Source organism: Chelonoidis abingdonii, chromosome 11, assembly GCF_003597395.2.
Source record: "Chelonoidis abingdonii isolate Lonesome George chromosome 11, CheloAbing_2.0, whole genome shotgun sequence".
NCBI lineage: Eukaryota > Metazoa > Chordata > Testudines > Testudinidae > Chelonoidis > Chelonoidis abingdonii.
In genome coordinates this window covers 32,342,518-32,366,914 of record NC_133779.1, presented here as the reverse complement: position 1 = coordinate 32,366,914, position 24,397 = coordinate 32,342,518, and the positions used below count along the sequence as shown (strand labels likewise).

The 24,397-nt window shown below is 53.0% G+C and overlaps 1 protein-coding gene across 1 annotated transcript in view; it reads right to left on the bottom strand.

The window, feature by feature from the left end:
• The window catches only part of LOC116829470 (nuclear receptor ROR-beta-like), a 37,270-nt gene extending 13,196 nt beyond the window's left edge, over positions 1–24,074 (bottom strand). Inside the window, exon 1 of the mRNA XM_032788325.2 lies at positions 23,818–24,074. Within this exon, the coding sequence (XP_032644216.1) occupies positions 23,818–23,824 (7 nt within the window). The 5' untranslated portion in view covers positions 23,825–24,074. The remainder of the gene's footprint in view (positions 1–23,817) is intronic.
• Between the last annotated feature and the right edge of the window lie 323 nt (positions 24,075–24,397).

Here is a 24,397-nt window from a genome sequence, read left to right as displayed (position 1 = left end):
AGTCCTCTTAATCTCTTCTTTTCCAAACTAAACACACCCAGTTCCTTCAGCCTTTGCTCATAGGGCTTGTGTTCCATCCCTTTGATCATCCTGGTCAGCCACCTCTGGATCCTCTCCAGTTTCTCTACATCCTTTGTACACATTGATGGCCAAAACTGGACACACTTCTCCAGCTGAGGCCTAACCAGCGCCGAGGAGGGCGGTACTATCACCTCCCGTGGCCATGTGTGGCCTCTGTTAATACAACCTAAAATTGCATTTCCTTTTTTTGCAACAGCATCGCACGGCTGGCTCCGGTTGAGGTGGAGATCCACCATAACTCCCAGAACCTTACTCAGCCATTGCCACCAACAGCATCGAAGTCCTGAGCTGCCCCAGGGGTATAGATGTACAAGCATCACAGACTATTGGGGCAGTGTGCTCAATAGCGGGGATCGAACGGGATCCAGAACCTGGGTTACCTGCCTCGATAGGATATAATACAGGAGCAGAGGATGAATCAGTACAGTGAATAGGGCTGCAATTCCCAGCATGCTCAGGAGATGGCAGTGACATGCTGTTCCCAGCCATTAGGAGCTCTCGGCTGGATTACAGCTGGGTAGGTGCGTGAAGGGAAAGGTCTCACTCTTAGCAGCGGTCACAAGGCAAGGACAAGGATTTCACAGCTCAGCTGCACAAAGACTCACCATCCCCTGACCCCCACCCCCCACCCCCCCAGAGTCACAGCTGCCTGTGCTGAAACTGGCTCCCCAGCCCCCTCCCCTCCCCATAGCTACTAGTTCCTGGTACGGGGCTGCCCTGCATGTCCCGGACACGGGGTAACATGCCAGGTGTGCCAGCAAGCACTGGTGGTGCTTCAAACACTAGGCAGCCTCCTTCTGGGTGGGCTCCCATTGTCTGCACATGCAGCTAGCAGGGAAGGGTCGAGCAGGGGCGAAATGGGGCAGGTCCCAGAGGCCATGGGTGTAGTTAGTTGCAGGCACTGGATATAATCAGTCAAAGGCAACAGAGAAAGCAGAAGGGTGCTGCAGTTTCATGGCTCAAAAGGCCTCCTGGAGGGGGAATCCCTATGTCCCCTGTAAGCGTCCCCAACGTTGCAAGAGGGAGGGCTGGAGCTAAAAGAACTTGGTAAAAGGAGAGCAAGGGGAGCTCGGATCGCTCTCTATAAACACATCAGAGGGATAAATACCAGGCAGGAAGAGGGTTATTTAAATTAAGCACCAATGTGGACACAAGAATAAATGGAGATAAACTGGCTAGCAACAAGTTTAGACTTGAAATTAGGTGAAGGTTTCTAACCATCAGAGGATGGAAGTCCTGGAACAGCCTCCCAGAGGGGCAGTGGGGGCAAAAAACCTACGGAGGGGACGGTATGAAGGGACAGCCTACAATGGTGTGTGGCCACCGGCGACAGCCAGTAGCAAAAATTCCCACCGGCTGGAGATGGGACACTAGAGGGGGACGGGCTCTGAGTTACTGCAGAGAATCCTCTCCCAGGTATCTGCCTGGCGGGTCTTGCCCATATGCTCCGGGTCTAGCTGATCGCCATGTGTGGGGGTGGGAAGGAATTTCCCCCCCAGGTCAGACTGGCAGAGACCCTGGGGGTTTTTCGCCTTCCTCTGCACCATGGGGCTGGGCCTCTTGCAGGTTTAAAACTAGTGTCAGTGGTGGATTCTCTGTAACTTGACGTTTTTTAACCAGGATTTGAGGATGTCAGTAACTCAGCCAGAGGTTGGGGGTCTCTTACGGGTGAGATCAGACTAGATGACCATGATAGTCCCTGAAAGTCTATCAGTCTGCAGGGGAGCCTGGGCTGAGGCTGCTGGACACAGACAGACCCTGTGGTCCTCTCTGGCTCTCCAGCTGGCAGCATAGGGTCACTACATAGGGCAGCCCGAAGGACCAGCCTGGATCTGGCAGCCGCGGACTGGGATTGCTGACTGCACTGTAGTTCTGGGGTGCGCTGCCAGCAAGCCCAGTCCCCCACAGGACATCAAACTACCCCTGCAAGCCCTTTGTGTCCCGGGGCGCCCCCTGGTGTTTGTGTGCGTGATGCCTTTCACGCCATCTCTGCCAATTGGCTCGTCTTGTGGATAGAGCACTGGGACTCAAGTCACCTGGGTTCTAGCCCCAGCTCTGCCGCTGGATGACCCTGGGCAAGCCACCTCCCCTCCCCCTGCCTCAGTCTCCTCATCTGCAAAATGAATGATACTGCCCTCCTTGGTAAAGTGCTTTCAGATCTAGAGACGAGAAGTGCTATGAGAGCTAAGTATTACGGTATTTATTTGCACCGCAGTAGCACCAGGAACCCTAGTCACAGACCAGGACTTCACTGTGCTAGGTGCTGTAGAAACACAAGGAAAAGATGGTCCCTGCCCCAAAGAGCTTACGGTCCAAGTATAAGACAAGAGACAACACAGACAGACAGGGGAGCACAAGGAAACAATGAGCCAATAGCAACAAGCCATCTCTGCCGCAGCTGAAGTCATTCGGGTGGCCCTGGTGAGGTGGCTAGCCTGCCTGTTGGGACAAGCATCGGGATAGGGTCGGGTCATGAAGAGGATGCTGAATGGGCCTGATTCTGCTTTGCACCTCCTGCGCTGATTTCCACAGCACTCTGCAGGATTGGGGTCCCCTGCAGTGGGGGTGCATGTCGACCCGCCAAGGCTTTGGTTGTGTGGTTTTAAAACCAAAAGCCCAGGCAGGAGGCAATGCAAGGCAGGTACCAAGGCAGCCGGTCAGCAGACTGGCCCAGCTGGGCAGGCCCCAGGCACCACAATAATGGCAATAGCGGGGCTGGAGGGGTAGAGGCAGGGATCTGGCATGCAGGAGTGACACCTGGAACTCCCCGTGCCCGCGCCAGTGGGGCCCAGCTGTGTCTAGGACAGGGCTGGGCTTGTTCCCAGGATACTGCATGGGAGGGAGCTGGGAGTCTGAGGCTAGAACGACTGGGCCAGATTCTGACCTCACACTGGTGTTAAATCCAAAGTATGGTCAGTGGAGTCCCACCAGTGTGAGACTCAGCATGTCTGTGGGCTTGGCCTGTTTACAGCACATGTGTGTCCTGGGCTGCACGTAGGGTGGGAGCATGTGGGGGGGAAGGGAATGGAGCCTACCTGCACAGCTCCTCTGCACTCTTTCCCCTGCCCCCAAAACTGCTAGTGTGGGGGGCACCCCGGATAAGGGACTTCAGGGGGTTTGGAAGCACTCCTTTCACACAGCTCTGTCTTTGCAAACATCCATGCACTGGGGCGGATGGAGAGGGAGCAGGAACAGGCCTCCAGATGGGCTTATCAGAACCTGATTAACAGCTGCATAATAACCAGGCTTTTCATTACAGCCAAGGCATTGCCGCAGGGAACAGCTGTGTGTAGAGAGGACGGCTGCCTTCAAGTGTCCTGTGCCTTGGAATAAACCTCTCAGCAAATGCTCAGCTTTGCTCCATCCTTCCCTTCAGCACAAAGTAAGATCCTCTGTTCCTGTGCTAGCGGGATTTCTAAATGCTTTCCAAGCCACTAGAAAAAGCGATCTCTTCACCCAGCACTGCAATGCAGCCACCTCTGTGATAGAACACGGCAGCTGTTTAACAAGGCACAGCACCGGTTTAGCCCAGGAAGTAAAGAAAAACACTGAATCCACCTAAAGGAATTTCTGGAGGGAAACTGAATGGAATGAGCCAAGCTGGCATCTGGCCACAACAGCAGGGTTGTCTCTAGCAGAAAGAGCCACGGGATCCTGAGAGATTATAGTGGTTAAAACCTGGGTTTTACATCTCACTTGTGCAAATGCCTGGTAGAGAACGGAGCCATTCCAGAGGGAGTGCAAAGAGAAATCCAGTCCAGAGCTTGCTTATGACTGTCTCAGGTGGCACAAGTGATCTCCAGCCCAGTGTAGAAGGGGATAAATAACAAGTGGATTCCCCTGCCCACCTGCAATGACCTTGGGTGGAAATACCCTGGAGTGGCTCTCTCTTCTCCCCTGGCGCCTGATCCAGTGGAAAGTCTCTCATGGACATCATTGGCCTTTGGAACCAGCCCCTCGAATGGTTCCCTGCCGCTAAAGCCCCATGCTGAGTCTGGGGCTAGAGGGTGCCTCCCAGCAGCCGGAGCACAGCCCTCTTCCCTGCGGCTGTTGCAGCAGGCTGGGTTTCCAACCACGGAAACAACTTGCCAGTTGGATTCTCCATCCCTGCAAATCTGGCAAAGTTTCTAGAAGAGCTGCTGTAGTTCACACAGGATGGAACCCAGCGAAGCCCCATTGGTCCCTTCTGGCTTGGAAACGATGAGCCTAAGGGGTCTGCTTGCAGCCCCTTCCCTGTAGCAGGCAGCCACCTGGGACCGACACGGAAAACAGCCTTGGCAGCAGGTCCCCCGGCAGCACTGCTCTGCATCTGCTCTCCCAGCCTGGGGGAGGGCTTGGCAGCCTCTCTCTGCTCGGCTTGTGCTGAGCGGCTAACAGGGTTCAGCCCCTCCATCTTCCAGGCTGCCCCAGATCCAGGGGGTGATCTCCAGCCCTCTCACCCAGGCAGCCTTTGGCCTTCTGGGTAGGCATTACGTGGGCCCTGCCGCCTGGGAAATAGTACATACCATTCAGATCAGGCCTTGCCCTTTACATCGCTACTGATTCAATGCCCTGTTCTGGCACTAAGGGGCGCTCGTCTGCCATCTTTTACATGAGACTTTTAAACCAAGGTCCTGGTCATTCACGGTCATTACAGATCCCAGGGTGCTTTCAGCTCCACCACGGTCTTGCTTAAATCCCCAGCTCAGATAAGTCCATTCTGCCTCCCTACATTCCCCTCTGCGTTTCCAATGGATTTTTCTTTATTAGCTATTGCATGGTGTTGCTCCGAGCTGGTAAACAGCTGCTGTGTTCCAGCCCAGAGGTGGCTGCATTTCAGTGGCGGGTTCAGTGCTGTGTGTAGTTATCCCGGGTGCTTTGAGGTCCGTTGAGATGAACGACACTGGGGAAATCATCATTTTTACTGTTGTTGTTATTCTCTGGCTCCAGAGGCAGGTTTTGTACAGCTCTTTGTTCTCCCCCATCTAACCCATGTTTTCACTGCACCTTTCATCTTAGAGGACCCCAAAGTGCTTCAGAAACCAGAAGTCTGGTTTTTGGAAGTGCTGAGCACCCACCAGTTCACTTGAAGTCAGTGGAACTATGGGGGCTTAGCACCCCTCAAAAATCAGACACTATATCCAGGGATTCCTCCATCCACTGCTGACAAGCAGCCACCTCTGGGGTGGAATGAAGCGGCCGTCTTCCTGTAAGGAGGACAAGGTTTTATGTCCACAAGCCAGATCCCCTAGTGGCAGAGTGCCCCCGAACTCCACCTTTGGACCAGGGCTCAGCTCTCACACAGGGTGAAGAGCACCCCCTAGAGAGTGTGCCATCTACATGCTCCTTGGAGGTCTCACCTAAGGATCGAGCCCACCAAAGCCAGTTGAACCTCACAAGATCACATCTCCAGGTAGTACCATCCCTGGCCTGTGCTGTTTTCACCCAGCTGTGGTTAGCTGTTCGGCTGTGCGTGTGTGTTCTCTGTGTGTGCTGCACAGACAGCTGGCACAGCAGAACTCGAGTGAACTGCCCAATGACCACAAGATCCGTTAAGGTATGAAGGCGCCAGGCCAGGTTTACTGCCGACAAAGCACAGTAATATCACCTAGCAGACTCTACGAGGATATTAAGATGTGTCTGCCTGTGACAAAGGATGCAGCTCAGTGAATGTGGGGACTTTTCATTCTCCCCTTGGCTGGAAAAGATATTCTCTCTGAGATACCTCTGTATACATTCCAGTGTCCCCCACCAGCTGCCCGGGACTCTGAGAAATGTAACTAGCATCCAGTCCAGCATCCTCATGGGTGGCTCTGGAATTCCTGCATGACCACCTGAGAGAAGGTGACCCAGCTATGCAGCTCTCCGGTGTCGCTGGCGGGCAATGGGGCACTCTCTATCATTCAGCCCTGCTGGGAAAAAGATGGACAGTAACTGGTGCCCAGCCACTGCTGCCGAATGCTAGGGATGTTTCCGAGAAAAGCTGCCGTGAGCCACATGCGCCTAGATTGTCATCTGCTCCGGTGACCCGCCTGGGACACGAGGTGCCAAGGAGATGTCCAAGGAGTGCCAGGAGCGAGGAACCACCTCCCTACTGACCCTGCGGCTTCCCGTCCGCTGCCAGAGTCCAGTCGCTTGGAGAAAGATGGGGCCCAAACACAGAGACACAAATACTTCACCGGCTCTGGCTGAGTGAGTGGGGAGCGGGCGATGGGGGGCCCAGAGGATGGAAGTGAGTCCAAGTAGGAAGAATGGGGGAGACAGAAGTGGGAGACCACAGCAGGTGAGGAAGCAGAATGGGGGCAGGGCAGGTGACGGCATACCAAGGTGATGAGCATGTTATAAACACAAAGCATTGGGTGGGTGGAGGGGTGTGTACAGAGAGTGAGAGAGAAGAGCTGTGCACCACGCAACAATCCTGCAATCGTGGGTTGTTGCCGCTCTGTTTTCTAGATTAATCCAGCCCAACATCAGTAAACCAATCAATCAGAATTCACCCAGCACGGGATTACAGGGCATCTTGCCAACTGTCACCAACGAAGCCACACAACTGCAACATTCGACAGAGGGGAAATTGAGGCACATGCTCACTTGCAGCCAGGGCCTCAAGTGGAAATGGGTCCCAGGAGTCTGACCTCCCTCTTGCCTGCCTCCCCACCAAGTGCGCACACGTGTGCGGAGCTCCAGTTATGTAAAGCCCCAGCAGCAGGGGGCCCTGGCACAAAAGCCCAGCAGTTCATCACGCAGTGATATCAGTAAGTGGAGAATCTCCATCACAATAACAGTATGGGGAGAATGATCTTTTTCCCTCAGAAAGATTGAGTGACTTACCCAAGGCGCCCGGCCTTGAACCCAGATCTCCCGAGTCACTAGCCCAGGCCCTGCTCACAAGAGCATCCTTCCTCCCTACGACACAGTGTTAACCTTGTTACTTGTCTCTTTCTCAAGAGTGACTGAGAAGAAGCAGCTTTGGAGACTTCCCCTCACAGAAAGAACACGGCTGGACTAGATGGTATGGTGCAGCGGAGGGGTGCCTGGGGTGTCTACACAGCCCCTGCCATCTCCTGGCTTATTATACTAACCGCTGGCTCTTCCACTGCACTTTCCACCCGGAGATCTGAAAGCGCTTTACCCAGTATCATTATCCCCATTTCACAGATGGGCAAACTGAGGCACAGAGTGGTGCAATGACTCACCCAAGGTCCCCCAGCAGACTAGTAACAGAGCCAAGACTAGAACACAGGTCTCACCAGGAACGTGCCTCTCTGAGGCCAGCGGCCCACTTCATCAGATGCACAGATTGTATGTACTGTGAGAGGGAGACTCCCTGCAATGCTCATTTCCCATCGCAGGAGCACCATTCCCAGCATGCAATGCTCCTATCATCTGTGTCTCCCATCACCCTGATTCTACGATTTCCTATGGCCTAGGATTTCCAATGACCAGACAGTCTCGTCTCATGTGCATGCGTTTGTGTTTGTGCATGAGTGTTTGTGCATGCGCGTGTTTGTGTGTGTACATGTTTATGCATGTGTGTGCGCGCATGGATTTGTGCATGTGCATGTGCGCTGGTGTGTGCGCGCATGTGTTCGTGTGTGCATGTACGTCTTCATATGTTTTTGTGTGTGTACAAGCATTTGTGCATGCGTGCATTGGTGTGTCCATGTGTGTGTGCGTTGGTGTGTGTCCATGCGTTTGCGGGGGTGAACTGGTGTGTGTCCATGCGTTTGCCGCACACGCCCCTTCTTTTAGGCGAGGGTGGTTTGGGGTGAGGATGGGGTGGGCTGGATATAAGCCCTTGGGCCACCCCGGCAGCAAGTGGCAACGACCATGGGATGGGAATGCCGAGGGATGGATGCACATTTGAACCTCGCTCCATACCTCAGCCCAATCCCCCACCCCAGCCAACCCTCCCCTCCCACGAGCAATTCAAAAGGAATTGAGTTTGTCTGAGGACCAAGGCTGGAGCCGTGGAAGAGAACCCCGGGCCCAGCTGTGCTGTGAGCGAGGGCACCTCTGAGCGGGAGGAGGGTTGTCAGTCAGGCTGGGAACTCTGAGAGGGACAAACCCTGTGTACAAGACGAACATGCTGGACAGCAGCCAGGGGTGGCTCTAGCTTTTTTGCCACCCCAAGCACGGCAGGCGGTCTGCGTTCGGCGGCTTGCCTGTGGGAGGTCCTCAGTCCCACGGATTCAGTGTATCTGCTGCTGAATTGCCGCCAAATCTGCGGGACCGGTGGACCTCCCGCAGTAACGCCACCGAAGGCAGCCTGACTGCCACCCTCGCAGGGACTGGCAGGGTGCCCCCCGCAGCTTGCTGCTCCAGGCACGCGTTTGGAGCTGCCGCTGACAGCAACTGAGGCTCGGTGCGTATAACATTTGAGCCAGTAAGGAGTTATTGGGGGAGTGTTTCATCCCCTTTTATCTCTTCTCTTCCCTCATGCCTGGCCCTGCCTCAATGGCAGATCAGTCGGAAGATGATAGAGCTTGCTTCCAAAAGCATCACCCATTCATACGTGACCCAGGCCCTGATCCTGAGCCCGTGCCTCCCCCTGTGCCCAGCTCGGCAGGTTTGATATCTCCGGGGCCCAAAGTAAGCGGAGCCAAAGAACAACAAACCCACCTCATGCCAAGTTGAACACTGACAGATCATTTGCCTTCTAGAATTGAAGTGATGGCCTGGCAGGAAACCCAGCAACTGGAGCAGATGCCAACATGCCCAACCTGTGACATCACTGCCATGGAGACAGTTCTGACTGCACAGGTATACATGGATACGACTGTACGTGAATAGAGCTGGAATAAGTTCAGCCATCTGCAACAGACTGGACTCTGAAGTCACTTTGATTTCATCGTGTAACACGTGGACAGCAAAGAAGAAACTAAAAGACTAAAGGTCCAAAAAGACCTATAAACAATCTACTTCCCGGAAGAAACAGGGCAGAAAACACGAGGTCAGAGTTAAGGTTATTGAGGAAATTATACATTTCCAGACTTCCAATCTGTTTTTAATCTTGAATCTGAGCTGAGAATTCTCTGCCTTTCTATTGGCTATGAAGAAAAAACAATCAAATGTATTTGTATTACGGTAACTTCTTCAGGTTCTAATCAGGATTGCAGCCCCCTTGCGCTAGGACACACACGGGACAGTCTAATGAGAAACTCTTCTTCGGTAACTGACGAAGAGATACAACCTCAACTCGAACTTTGTGGTGCTTGTGTGTGGAGATGGCCTTTAATGGTGCTCCTGTTTGTAACGTATCGCCGAATCATTTTAATGCAAGCCAGAGCAGAACATGTCCCAGTTACCCCCGTGTATCCTGTTAACCCACAACTGAGAGTAAACAAAAGGAGGGAATGAAACCAACAGCTGGAGCTGATGACTTCTTGGAAAGGATAGGGCTCATCTTTGGTGTAAGTATCAAATCCGACTTCCCCACAGTGTCAGTTTTGCTGCAGGCGCTACAGCCGTGGTCCCCAGCGTGCTGGCATTGCACGGAGATGGAGTGTATGGCCTTGTACACAACTCTATAGTGCTGTACAGAGGCAAGGAGCCCCCCAAGGCAGGATGGCCCAGTGGGTAGGGTGCTAGCCAAGGACTCAGAAGAGCTTGGGTGAGTTCCCAGCTCTGCCACCCTGGGCAAATCTTTTAGCTTTTCTGTGCATCTGTTCTCCATGCGTGAACTGGGCATAGTGGCCCTCACTGGGACACTGGGAGGAGAAATACATTGTAGAGTGTGTGTTTTCAGACGATGATGGCAGCCAGCGGCTAAACCAAGGGGCTTTATAGGTGACATCAGGCACCCGTCACACTGGCTGTCCTCCCCAGCCCTGGCAGTGAACGAGGGGGCAGTTACCCATGAAGTGGGTCCCATGGGCCCCGAAACAACAAATTGCCTGCGCTAACTTCTAGGCAACACCATTGTAGCATTTACTTCACCTCTTTATACAGCTAAGGTCTCCCGTGCGCCCAAAGCCAGAGGACAAGGGCTGGGCATGTGAGGATTCATTAGCTATTCTCATGGATTCCTTACAGCAGGAAGTTAGGGTACATAATCTGATTCCTACATGGAGCAAGCAGCTTGCTTATTGTGAGCTCAGGGCCCTCAGCCAGAGAGCGATTCCATCCTCCCAGCTACCCAGCAAGGCACTTACCTGGCCTTCACCACCCTGCTATCTGAGCACCTCGGCGAGGGATTTTAACTCTCCCCTTCCCCACTGCGAGGTAGGGAAATGTTACCCCTTTTCATAGATGGGGATCTGAGACCCAAAGGGGCTGTAGATCAAGGGCTGCACCGCAGTCAAGTCCCAGGCCAGCACCCTAGCTGGTCAGGGAAGGATTCTGATGGCTACAATGGAGACTGGTACATCCTCTGGGTCAGTTCCCTGCTCTGCCACAGACATCTCATGTGACCTTGGGAAAGTCACTTAGAACTAGATCCTCAAAGCATTAGGGGCCTAACTGTCCCTGAGGAGCTGATCCTTAGCCTCTCTGTGCCTCAGTTTCCCCCTCTGTGCCATGGGGAAAATAGCCCAGCCCTGCCTGCCAGGGAGCGGTGAGGATCAACACACTGATGATCATGAAGCAGTCGGGGATGGAAGCCAGGTAAGTGCCTGGGACTGATAGCTGGAGCCTCTTCCAAACACCCGACTGGTGGCGGGCTGACGTGATGAATTATCCTGGTTTTCAACGAGGTGTTTACGGGACCATCAGTGGAAGGGGTCAAGATTAAAAAAAACCCAAACCCAGCCAGCAATTAAAATGTCCCAGCCTTGGCATTTGCTCCCTCCCACTGTCAATACGTCTTGCCTAACTCCCTGAAACCGCATGGGTTATATAACCAGCCTGAGCTAAACATAACGCTGACGACACCACCCGGGTCCCACCCCGCTTCCGCACGCTCACTGGGCCAAGTGGCTTGTTTGTCGACTCTGTGCTGGCTGCGGTTGGTTCCTGGACCTGTCAGTCAGGCTTGTGCCAAGCTCATGAAGTCATGCTGTCCTACTAACACACTTTCAGCGTCTAATATCACTTAACGATGCAATTGTATAAGCAGGGCCACTCTGGATTAACTCTTCTTGAGCCAGGGGTGCTTTCACTGCTTCCTGCTCGTCTTGCCTTGGCCGACTGGGTCTCTCTCCAGCCGCCCCCTGGCACCAGGGCTGAGCTGTGGAGAATCAGTTATTTGGGGACTGGGAATCTCTGGCACTCGACTGCTCCCTGGCAGGCAGCAAGGAACTGGGAATCAATGTCTTTCCAGCTCTCACGCCCTCTCTCCCCACTGCACCTCCACTTCTGCAGGGCGACTCCGATTTACAGCAGCGTAGCGTAGGGAAGAAGCAGGCCCTGCCTGCTGTTGCCTGCTCACACCTTGTTCCTATCATTTCATACCCCCGCAAGTGGGAATGCCAGAATCTGATCTCACCTGCACCAGTGTAAATCGGGAGTCGCTCCACCGACACAGAGAGTTACTCCAGGTTCACACCGGCATGTGACCCAGACCAGAATCTGTCCCAGAGTCTACATGCCTAACAGGGAAGTGGCCTCAGAGAAGCGTACACACGGCTGAATGCAAAGTGGGGTCCCTGCTACGGTGCAGAAGGGGGCTGGGATCTCCTGGGTGCCTTTCCCTAGGAAAGGGATGTACGAAATGTGGATATAGGGTTGCCAACAGTCCCTTATTACAAGGGACGTCCCTTATTTTTTTTTATCTCTACAACAAGATCGGGAGTTGCCGAGTTCTACAAAAAGCAGCCAGAAAACCCTCTGCAAATCTCACCAAACTGAGTGACTGGGCAACAGAATGGCAGTTGAAATTCCATGTTGATAAATGCAAAGTGATGCATATTGGAAACAATAATCCCAACTATACATATGCAACGATGGGCTCTAAATTAGCTGTTACCACCCAAGAAAGAGATCGCTGTGAGAGTTCTCTGAAAACATCCACCCAGTGTGCAGCGGCCGTCAGACACACGAACAGAATATTGGGACTCATTAAGAAAGGGATAGAGAATAAGACAGAAAATATCATGTTGCCTCTATATAAATCCATGGCACGCACATCTTGAATACTGCGTGCAGATGTGGTCGCCCCATCTCAAAAAAGATATATTGGAATTGGAAAAGGGCAAGAAAAATGATTAGGGGTTTGGAACAGCTTCCGTATGAGGAGAGATTAATAAGACTGGGACTTTTCAGCTTGGAAAAGAGGCGACTAAGGGGGGATATGATAGAGACCTCTGAAATCATGACGGGTGTGGAGAAAGTAAATAAGGAAGTGTTATTTACTTCTTCTCAGAACACAAGAACTAGGGGTCACCAAATGAAATCAATAGGCAGCAGGTTTAAAGCAAACAAAAGGAAGAATTTCTTCACACAACACACAATCAACCTGTGGAACTCCTTGCCAGGGGATGTTGTGAAGGCCAAGACTATAACAGGGTTAAAAAAAGTAGATAAAATCATGGACGATAGGTCCATCAATGGCTATTAGTCAGGATGGGCAGGGATGGTGTCCCTAGCCTCTGTTTGCCAGAAGCTGGGAATGGGCAACAGAGGATGGATCACTCGGTGATTCCCTGTTCTGTCCATACCCTCTGGGGCACCTGGCATTGGCCGTTGTTGGAAGACAGGATACTGGGCTAGATGGACCTTTGGTCTGACCCAGTCTGGCCAGTTCTATGTTAAATGTAGCTGAATCCTGGTTAGTGTTGTTATTAACTGATAAGATCAGGAGGCGGGGTGGGGGTGTTAAGAAAACAGTTCCTTATTTTCGACATACAATGTTGATAATCCTGCGTGGATACTTTTGCAGGCTCGGAAACACAACTAAGTGTCTACTCCACAGGCCCACGGCCAAGCTGGGAAAGAACCTTTTCCTTTCCTGTCTGGAAGAGGTGCCCAGTCTCAGTAAATCTCTTCCTCCCCGCCTGCACACATGGCATTTCTCCCTGCACTTCCCAGAACACCGAAGCCAAGAGAGGGCCACCCTGAAAGCCGCACCAAGCAGCTGGGGCTGAGGCCCCGCTGAATGGGGACGCGCTGCTCGGAGGAGACAACACCCAAGGTTTCGGCAGAGCAGGCAACGCCCTCATCCAGGCAGGAATTGGCACCAGCATGGGCGACCCAACTGCATTCCTCCCAGGCTGGCAAAGGCAGCAGGGTGTTCCCTCCACCTCATCCTCTTCCTCCGCCCACTCCCGCCCTCCCGGGCTAAACATCCCCACTCGTTGCTGGGATATCGCTATAAACAAAACAGGGTGGGGCCCTCTCTCTCCGCTGGGCCCATCCAGAAGCCCCAGAGCACCATCCATGGAGCAGCCGCAATGCACACACATGCCAGTATTTCACTACCCGGCAGGGAACACTTGCCTCCCTGGAAGCAGTGAGCTAGTCCTTGCATGTCTTGCTGTAACAGGGAAAAGGAACGGAGACACAGCCCCATGAAGAAGTGCAAAGTTCCCTCCAGAAGTTCCAGCGAGTCATGTCCTTGGAGTTGGGGCTGTGCTGGCAGGACAAAACAGCCTGGCCTATCTGTCACCCTTAGGGACACAGTAATGTGGGAGACCAGCCTTCATGCTTCAGGGCATGAGCTGATGGCTGGCTGGGGTCAGGAAGGAGGTCCCTCTGCCCAATGTACAGAACAGTGGAGTGTAGCACAGAGGTTATCCTGTAGCAATGTCCAAGGCAGGATACTGGGCGCGATGGAGTATCAGTGTGTTATGGCAGGATCTCATGGAACATGCCTTGGGGAGGGTATGGTAGAGGGTCCCTTGATCTCTGCTGGCAAGGCAGGAGGGGGTCCTCCTAATAAATATTACATTACTGAAGTGCCCAGAGGCCCCGCTGGAGGTCAGGGCCCTGCTGGGCTAAGCACTGTAGGTGCGCAATCCCTGCCCCCAGGAGCTTACAATCGCTATTGGCCCAAGGGTGGGAGGGGAAATGCAAAGAGAGGAAGGGCTTTGCTGACAATCCCTGGGAAAGCCTAAGGCCCAGCTCCTCAAAGGGGTTTATGCACCTTTGATTTCACTGGGAATTAGGTGCCTAGATCTCCTCGAGGAGGAGCTGAGCCTGTGATTCCTTCCTGGACCCCGCGCGCTCTCGCCCTCTGGGCTGAAGCGGCGCCTCCTGCTGCCAGTCGTGGAGTCCTGCTCTGAGCAGCAGGGCGCAGCTGGGAGGTTACTGGCTGGCAAGGGGCTGTGATTGTGTGAGGATGGAGTGTGGGGGACCAGAGAGGAAAGGAGGGGAGGGAGAGCGACATCTGTGATGGGAGGGGGTGCCTGTGCTCTGCCCATTCCCTTCCTGTTTGGGAGCGCTGCACTGCTGAACCGTCACAGCGGGGGGGTAGAAATCAGGGCTCTGAGCTTGATTACTGATTCACAGCGGGACTGGGGACAAGTTACTTTCCTGCCTCCTGCCTCAGTTTCCCCTTTGACCTGCTTTGAGATCGCTGGGGAGGGGAGTTGTGTGCATTGTGCTACTGCCTCTCCCTGTGCCCCTGAATCCCTACCCGTCTGTCCCCAGCCCCGCTGTGGGTGCAGGATACCTCAGCTCAAGCATTGGAGCTCCCTGCATCCTCCAACAGAGATGGAGTGAGAACCAGAAATCCCCCATGGGCTGGCTGGCCAAACTTCCCACAGATGCTGCTGGAGCTGCTTTGCCACTGCAGGGCTCACTGGGAAATCGGATGGGGGGTGGGTAGCACCAATCCCAGCAGCTGGGCCCCACCTGGCTTCCTTTCCCATTTAAATCCCAACAGAAGTATCAATATGTCAAAGGGTTTTGTAAAGATTTGGGTCCCTCTGCCCCTTCCCCCATCACCTTTCTATGTCCCCCATATTGTGTCCCTGCCGCACCAGGGATCAATCTCATAAATCCAGCCACTCGCATGAGGCTTAGACACCCCCAGTGGTCCCGTGGCCACACGAGACCCTTTCAGATTGAATCCCGGCTCTCTGTTGTTATTTCATAACTGAATGCCCAGATTGCATGGAGCAGCGCCGGGGTTAATTAAATCAGATGGTGTCTCCAGGGATGATGTAATTACGAAACATCTGGTGGGTGAACAGAAAGGAGGAAAGTTTGTAATCAAGCCCCAGACTCCCTATTGGTTATGAGACACGCATGTAGAGATGGGGTGCTGGGGGCAAAGGCTGTGTGGTCTAGTGGTTGTAGAAGGCGACAGGGAGGCTGGAGGTCTGCAGCACACCCTATGGTCCCTGCCTAACCGCTAGACCACACAGCTGCCCCTCTGCACAGGATCGGTTGCCCTCGGCCTAGCTCCCCGCTTTGCACGTGCAATGCCCTGCGCGGATGCGGCGTTTCTCTCAGCTGCGGGGTGCATCATTGCAGCAGCTTTGGGCAGCACGGAGCGGACACTGACGCTGGCAGAGCTGAGATCAGACCCTCCCTGGCCTCGTTTCCTACTGGAGGAGTCTGGTTAGGCCGTCATGGCGTCATGGCGCAGCAGCTAATTACCCAGCAGGCCTGTGGGGAAAGTAGGTCCCTGCCCCATCCTGCTGCGGGGAATCAATGCCTCCGAACAGGGCAGGGGAAGCGAGTGGCAATTAGTGGCTGTTTCCCCCAGCACTTGCCTTCGTGCAGCCCACCGCTGCATACAGCTCAGGCCAAGGAGTCAGCGGGGGCAGGGGAGAAATTAGCTTTAATGAGGAAGATGATGGTGCAGCTCAGCGAGCTCCCTGGGATGAAGGCTGGTCCATGGAGGATGCTGTCAGCTTCCGCCCTCTGGAAGCCCCACGAGGGGTCTGGGATGTTTGGAACAAGGGCCATGACCAGCCTCCTCTGCTGGCTGGCTTGTCCAGGGTAAATCTTGGAGGCTTAGATGTGTGGGAAGCTGGCTGGTTGGGTCTCCCCGCTGCTGGAAAGCCCATCTGAGATTCCCCATGTCCCAAGAGGTAACTTCCTCAGCTTCCCTGCTGCCAAGGAGCCCCATGATCTTTCAATCTCACCAGCCAGCCTGGGGAATGAAATCTAGCTCAGGTCATGCCAAGAGGAAAAGGGCCAGGCCCAGGGGGTGGAGGGTAGGGAGAGAGAGTAAGTTTGTTAGTGAGAGTGGGAGTGGGGGGCTTTCGCTGAGGGGAAAATTGGCTTTAATGAGGAAGGTTCTGTGAGCCGGGGGACCGGGAGCTGCTCACGGTCACACGTGTCACTAGCAGAGCCAGGGCCAGCACTCATCACCTGCTGCCCAGTGCCCCACTGCTCTAACCATTAGCCCCCGCTCCCTTCTCAGTGCAGGAACAACGTTCTAGAGTCCTCAGCTGCACTTCGCAGACCACTAGATCACATTCCTCTCCCAGACCCGGAAACGGAGCGCAAGAGTTCTGATTCGAAGCCACCTCTTCTAACCACTGGACACCAGGACAGGTGAGGAGACCTGGCTCCCAGCCCCCTGTGCTCTAAGCACTAGACCCACCTCTTTATCCAGAGCTGGAAACAGCACCCAGTATCCTGACTCCCACTCCCCCACTCTAACCATTACACCATACTACCCTCCCAGGGCCGGGGCTGCTACCTAGGACTTGTGTTTCCCAGTCCCCTTCTTTATCCACTCGACCCTCCCAGAACCAGAGCTAGAACCCAGATCTAACCACAGAACATTGCCTGCCCTTCGCTGGCAACCGCACCCCGAGAAAACAGGGAGAGTCTGAAACCTGCCTTTAAACTCTCCGTTCTTTGCTCCTCCTTAGATCGCGTGGGCCTTTTTCGCTGCAATTATCGTTTACCATCATTTGCAGAGGAGCCCAGTGGCCTCTGGGCACAGACATCCAAGAAAAAATTAAAGTGGCTCTGATTAAATATGTTGTTGTTTGTGTCTTCTAGGAACCCAATATAGAAGAACTCTGTGATCCCCCATTGGCTCCTTTACCCTGCATTCTCTACGGCCTCTGAGCACCTGCCTCTGGCGGCTTTCAAGGCTCAGCTGCCCACTTGAGATATCCAATTACATACCAAGAACAGGCTAATGTGTACCTGCCCCATTGCCGTCTGTCGGGTGCAGAATGGACTTCTCAGATGGGTGTCATAGCCCCTATACTGCTATCTCTGCTCTAAGATTCTCCTTTAGCTCAAGTAGTAGGGCCCTGGGCCTTTGGATCAGCAGGATCTGGGTTCTACCCCTGCTGTTACTAGGAAGTTCTGTGTAACAGCCAGGAAGTTACTGTTGTAGGTGGGTAGGGCTCTGTAGATTCCATGTCCTGCATCTCCACTAACCCACTGCACCAGTGGCCAGATGCGGGGCCATCCAGAGATTAGGCTACAGTGCAGCAAGGGAGAGAGCATCTTTCCCCTCAAAGGCTGGTAGTCACCCACCAGGTTCCTGGGGTCCCACCTTCATGCAAGTGCCCTGGCGCTGACTCCCTGACTTGCTTCCAGCAAGGCGGGGCCAGGCCAGAACGAACACCATGATGCTGTGCTTGACCCGGTGACAGGGGGGAGCTGTGACATCGCTGCCAGGGGCAAATAAACCACTTGTGGTGGCAGGAACTCTGCATGGAGGGGCTGGCAAACACACAGCTGGGCAAATTCTCCCCCCATTGGCACCACCCCTCCCCTGTTCTACATGTGTCTTTGATCTGAGATGTTCCAGGCCATGACAGATCAATGGACAGATCTACTCCAGGCCAGCTGTTGCTCTTGATACACCCCAAGTGCTCAGTTAATTTCTAATAGCTGGGCCATGGGAGGAAAGTGATGCTGTACCCCAGTGGGACTCCATAGGCTTCCACGGGGGATGGATCAGGCTATCTGGGGGCTCTTTGCTTGCCATTCAAATGTCAGGCAAGGCTAATAATGCTGGTTGGGTGGCTGGGATGGTTGTCATCAGCCTGACAAAGTGCAGGAGGAAAACAAAACCTCTAAGAGATGTGGGGGCTGATTCTGAGATGTGCTGCTGAGCGCCCCCAGTGACTTGAGCACCCTCCACTGCAGCCAACAGGAGCCTCCTAATCCAAGGGCGCCTCATGCATTCTTATCCAAGTGGATCGGTTGTCGCAGGTGGGCCCGGCCATTTTCAGAGACACAGGAGCAGTAGGGGGTTGGGGCTTGATGTACAATCTTCCAGCTCCAGGCCCGTTTTCCTGCTCAACGAGACTGGACTGATCAGCTGCTCACAGACCTGCGGCAGGTGCTTCACTTGAACAGCTCTTCAGCGGCAAGTCCGAGTCAGAACCAGAGGGTGCTACTCTGAGCAGGCAACAGCAGTGATCTCCCTAAGTGGTTTAACCAAGTCGGGATAGAAACCACTTTAATTTAATCAGTGCCACCCCTTTGTGTGGATGCGGTTTCCAAGTGCCCAATACCGATTTAGCCTCGGTTGGTTTCTTCCCAGCTGACGTGAAATATATCTCAGATGTTCTTCAATCCCTAGAAGACCTCCCCGCTATGGTGGTGCGTTCGATATAGCTAAGTCAGTTTCCACGTCAGTTTAGTCACATTGGGACTGTTTTCTCGTGTGGACAAGGCCTTCAGTTGGGAGCTCCTGGGGGCAGGGACCGTCTTTTCAACACACGTGTCTGCGCAGTGCCTAACACAATGGGGTTCAGCTTGCAGACAAAGGAGAGGACGCGGAGGCGGAGTTGTGCCTATGCATGAGAGGACAGAACTGAGCCCTGCTGACGTAAATTCACAGCAGAGGGAATCTTTCCCACTCCTTACTTGGGGTGCTGGGAGGACTGGCTGCCTGGGAAGCATCAGTTCATGTTGCAGCCCTATTGAGGCTCTGACACAGTTTGGGAGTCGCTCCCTGCAGCGGGGTTGCCAGCTTTTTTCATTCTGTTTGGCTGGTGTCGCTCCAACGTCCTTGAAACCCTGAGTGGAGTTTGGGAGGGACTCCGGGGAGAGCATGGCTCTGAGGCTAGAACGGGGGGGACTGGTGATCAGAACTCCTGGGTTCAATTCCATGACATTGAACAAGCCGCTTCCCTTCTCTCTGCCTCAGTTCCTCCCTGGGGATAAAGGGCCCAGTTCACCTCTTGCACGGGCGAGGAGCCACTCTGCTGAAGTTAACAGAGCTACACTGGCATAAGCGAGCTAATATAAGGTTCAACAGATCTGACCAAGGGGTAGCCAGGGTTAAAGAATGTGCTTTGAGATCCTCAGCTAAATGTGCTGGAACAGGGGGACACACACTCCTGGGAGTAGGCAGAGCTCTTCCAGGGGGTCCATCAACTCCTCTAGAGATTTGCCTAGTTTTACAAGAGGCTACGTAAAAAGCACTAGCGAAGTCAGTACAAACTACAATTTCATCCAGACAATGACTTGCATCTACTGCTCTACCTACCACCCACTGACACGGAAGGACAGTATTTCTTTCCCAATGGATTTATTTTATAATGACACGGTGAAAATGAGAAAGAAGCTCCAGTTCAGACCTGACCATACACGTGTCACAGCACATTGGTACTGATTTTGTGAGCAAGGCACTTTTAAGCGAGGTGAAACTTGTGGGGGACATGAGACAAACCAGACTCGGGGGACAGCCGTCCGGAAAGGTTGGGAGCCACAGGGTCCTGCTGCTGACAGTGGCTCTGGGGCTCAGACGAAGGCTTATTCATCTCCTGAGCTCACGAAGCAGCATGCTGTCCCTTAATAACAGGATGGTGCAGCTGGCTTCCATCGGAGCTCGTCTCAGTCAGCCATATGGGAAGGGCAGGATGGCCTTGACCCACTGACATCTGCTTGTGATGCCCAGTGGAGGGGCCCCTGGGATAAGGGACAGCAGCTCCCTTCTTATGAGCCTCTGCTGGGAATGTTCAGTGCAGCTCGCCAAGCAAACCTGTGCTCAGCTAACAGCGCAGGCGGTTCCACCTGTGGCTCGGGGTGGGGGTGCGGGGGCACCGGCTCAGATGTTCCATAAGGCACCTGGATGCAGGTGCCCTGGCGCTGACTCCCTGACTTGCTTCCAGCGAGGTGGGGCCAGGCCAGAACGAACACCATGATGCTGTGCCTGACCCACTGTGATATTGCTGCCAGGGGCAAATAAACCACTTGCAGTGGCAGGAACTCTGCACGGAGGGGCTGGCAAACACACAGCTGGGCATTGCCATGCTGGCAGCTGGGCAGGGCAGGCATCACATCAGGTGCAGCAGCCTGGCTCTGAGCACAACTTCCCCATCCGTGGGCAGCTCAGAGGTCTCCTGCAGTGCGTAGCCAGGGCACGAGTCACTCTGCCCATTAGGGGCAGGCGGTGGGGTCAGACCCCATGTGCCAGGGTCCCCAGTGCCGACACTTTCCCCACACTAGACGACGGGGATCTGAGGCAAACGGCAGCCCTCGGGTGCAAGACACAGAAATGGTCTGTCCTCTATATCACAGCTTCAGAGAGAAGCGAACCCGAGGGCAGTTTGCTTTAGATAACTGCATTAGTTAGATCCCTGGCACGGGACTATAGGTTGGAGAGGGGCATACGGTCCTGTTTATTCTGATGCAGCGCAACCTGCTATTACATTAGGCCCAGATCCAAATTCACCACAGGGCGAGAGTGAAGCACATGGGGCCTTTTCACCGCATCCCAGATTTTACGTAAGAGAATCAAGAGGGTGTGTTGAGCTGGGCAGCGTTTCAAGAGCGAGGTGTGCTCATGTATAGCGCACATGCCTATAAAATGACTCCCACTGCACATAGCAGCCAGTGATCAGAGATACTGACAAGGTGCCAACCTTGCAAGGGGACGCACACATGGTCTGTATCAGATACCAGCTAGCTGCCAGGTTCAGCCAGCTACATTTCAGCCAGGGGCCACTGAAACCTTAAATCTGGAGTCCATTTTCCCAGTGGCTCAGCATTATCCGGGCTGATATAAACTGCGTTCCAGTCCACGTAATCCTAACACACAGAGACACCCAAATTATACACACACACGACGTATGCACTGACACGCTATACAAACACAAACACACCCTTTTTATACATAAGCCGGGGGCCTGATCCTGACATCTTTACTCAAGTGGGCAAGGGTGACGCAGCTGGGCCCTTAAGATGCAAGCAGCTTGGGTCCGGGACTTGGGTCTCTTTATCTGTACAGCACGATACACACCAGTAGGAGTCTGGAATCACTACTGTTATCTGACATCGCATACCTGCGGGGAGGTGCGTCCAGGCTCTTTTGCAAATCCCAGCCTAAGGGAGTTAGACACTCAAGTCCTGCGGTATTGCAACAGGACTGGGGTGCTGAATTCCCTTAGAAGTCTTTGAAACGTCCAGGCCATCATCATCTTTGCACCCACACATCTCCTGGGTGAGTTTCATGGCTCATTCAGTGCTGCCCTAACTCTCCCTGGGAGAGTTACTTTTCCATCCTCCTCAGTGCTTGGGTCCTGACACACAAGATCTCTTTCCCAGCACAGGGTGGGTGTGTTGGCCCTTTGTAGTTCCAGGAAGGCTGAGACTACTGCCTACTCCACATCGCATGCAACGCCGGAGTAACTCGAGCTAGGGCCCTTCTTGCCCAGACGAGCGTACACATGCTGTATAAATGGGAAAGGAGGCTCCTCCTACCCCCACCCCCTCTTTTCTGATTTTCCAATGACAGATCTAGGTCACTGGGACAACTTCTAATACTTGCCAAGCCCACAGCACACTCTTAGCCATGCTGTCTTTCAAAAGAAGAGACCAGGAGGTTTATAAACCCATTAGGATTATACAATGCGTGGCTCAATCGGCACAGAATGCAGCCCTGTCCAGCTGAAACAGGGAAGGGTGGGGAGAGCCACAGAGAGATGCAAACAGCGGAGTATAATGAACAGGGAAGGGGATCTGTACAAAGGAGGTGGTAAAAAGAAAATTCAGATCAAGACAATTTTTGGTTTCAATTTGAATGGAGAACCCAACCCTGCGCTCGCCACGTATATCGGGCCATCCATCCTCCACTGGCATAAATTGGCATCACTCCAGACAGCCAAGGCAACTAATGACCCCTCCCTCCCCCAAATTCAAAGGAAGGAAACTTCACCCACCTGCTAATTAACTACTCAGTGTTTGCACTGCGCTTTGGCCAGGTGAAGCGCTACGTAAGGGCTAAGCGTCGTTATTAATTGGGAGGGGGTTAACCCTCTCCTCCCCGCCAAGAAGCCTGGACACCAGCCAGAGAAAGAAAAGGCAGTCGATGGCCACACAGGCCCAATTCCCCATCGGCCTGTGCCCTGTGCTGTCAATGGACCCCCCTGCGTGTAGAACGCTATTGCTCTGAGGTGGCGATGTTTTCCATCCGCCTCATGCTGGTGCCAATGATGACCCAGGGCACAGAGAGATGGAGAAAATGAAGACCTATGCGGCAAGAGGCACATCAGACCCATATGTGTCTATGTAAGGAGTTGTGTGAGGCTGGTTACATGCACTCACACTGTAACGTCCAATAGCTCCTCAGATAGCCCCTCAGGGAACCCCAAACCCAGGAAAGTCACCGGAATGTGATGGAAACAGAAAATCACTTGAAAGGAAGAAAGAAATCAGCACAACATGGCCATCACATTCTATACATCTACCGTGGGAGGAACAGCAGGAAGGGTCCAATCCTCAGCCATTGCGTTAGGGGCCATCGGACCCTTTCTACGCTTCAGGGGCAGAATCAGTCCCGAGTCTTACAGCTGGATCCATTACTTCCTGCAGGATCATTCCCAAGGCAATCTCTCTCTCCTCCATCTTCCCCCCTTGCACCTAATTCTTTTGATTCCTATTTTCATTTTTTTTTAAAAAAAAAAGGAAGGCTGGGAATAATCTTTAATAATAAATAAAGGGGGATTTGAACCGTCAGATCCTCACGTCAGTGACTTCTGACCAAGTCAGATATTATCAGACAAGCGTACCCCCAAATGAAGACTTACTCCCCTCCCTTTCCTTGTACAAAACCACTCGCTTCAAAATACTTTTTTCAGCCTCCCCTTCCATCCCTCCCATAAAGGAAAATAATCAAAATCCTTAATCATCATCATCATCACCATCATCAAAATCAAATTATAACAGGAGCAACATATTGAAAAGAAGCTTAAGAGCTTTTCCTAGCAGTGAAATCCGAAATGAGGTCTAAGCTGGTGCATAAAATGGACCAAAACAAATAAGAATTGGATTCATAATCACAAATGATTCACCCCACTCCCCCCACCGAAAAGCCAGATTTACCCATATGCATTTCCACGCAAATGGACAGTCAGTTTCAAACCCCTCCTAGCAACAAACAACTTTAGCAGTGGAAAAATATTTTCCCTCCTCTGCTTTGCAGACTTTTTTTTTTCTTTTTTTTGACCAGAGCCTAAAATACCGTGCAGCTTTTTTGGATTATAGAAGGAAAAAAAACATGATTCTGTGTGTGTTTTGAGTGCCAAGCGATGGGTGGATGCATCTTTTGTCCAAATCCCACAAAAGCAACCGTAATGTCAGAAAAACGTGCACCCTAAATTACAAAAAAAATTAAAATAAAGAAAGTCCAAAAACACCCCCCAGGAATATACATAGCAGGCTAAATCTCTCCAAGAATTCTCAACACCCAGAGACCAAACAATATCCATTGCAAGTCACACTCTGCCTTGTGCTTTTTCAAATGCCTTTTTTTTTTTAAATAACCTTCCAGGATTTTTACCTGTCACAAAGGATAAAGTTACCGGCCTTGGCTATCCAAGTTGAGGTGATGCACAGCTCACTCTCCGCCTCTCCGGGCTGGTGATAAGAGAAAAAGGCTCATCTGGGTGACCAAGAGAAAGTTGCCTGCCCTGTAGACACACACATGCACCATCAGAATCTTACCTCGCATCTTGGGGGTTTCTGGGCTTAGGGCTGTGCTGAGAATATCATGAAAACACGCAGCGCAGGTGCCTCGGACAGCAGCAATTCCCTTGATAAATTAAGTCTCCAGGATTGGGTCCTCGTTCTGCGGTGGTGTTTTGCTCTCCTAATTATGGGTCAGTGACTGGAGCTGCCTCTTCGGCCCCTCTAGGTACCTGCCCCTCTCCTGGGCTGCTAGTCCCTGCTACAGCTCTGCTAACCTACTTTCCGCTGGAGCCGATGGAGCATGTGGAAATTCACATGACAAACCCTGCTCAGACCCCGCCCACCTCAAGTCAGTTTCACTTTGCGCCCCGCCCCCTTTTCTCTCCCCCCCCATGCCCCTCCCTTCCTGCATCCTCAGCTCCCTGTATCCACTTTCTTAGACATTTTTCCTCTTCTCACACTCTCCCCTCTGACTCTGATGTGAATCAGGCCTGCTAGGTAGCTGGCTTCTTTTTTAAAGCAGGGGAAATGAATGAACATGACAACCGGGGAAAGCCAGTGGACCTGGGCGGGAGCTTGTCCTATCAGCTGTGCATCACCAGCCACCTAAGCTTAC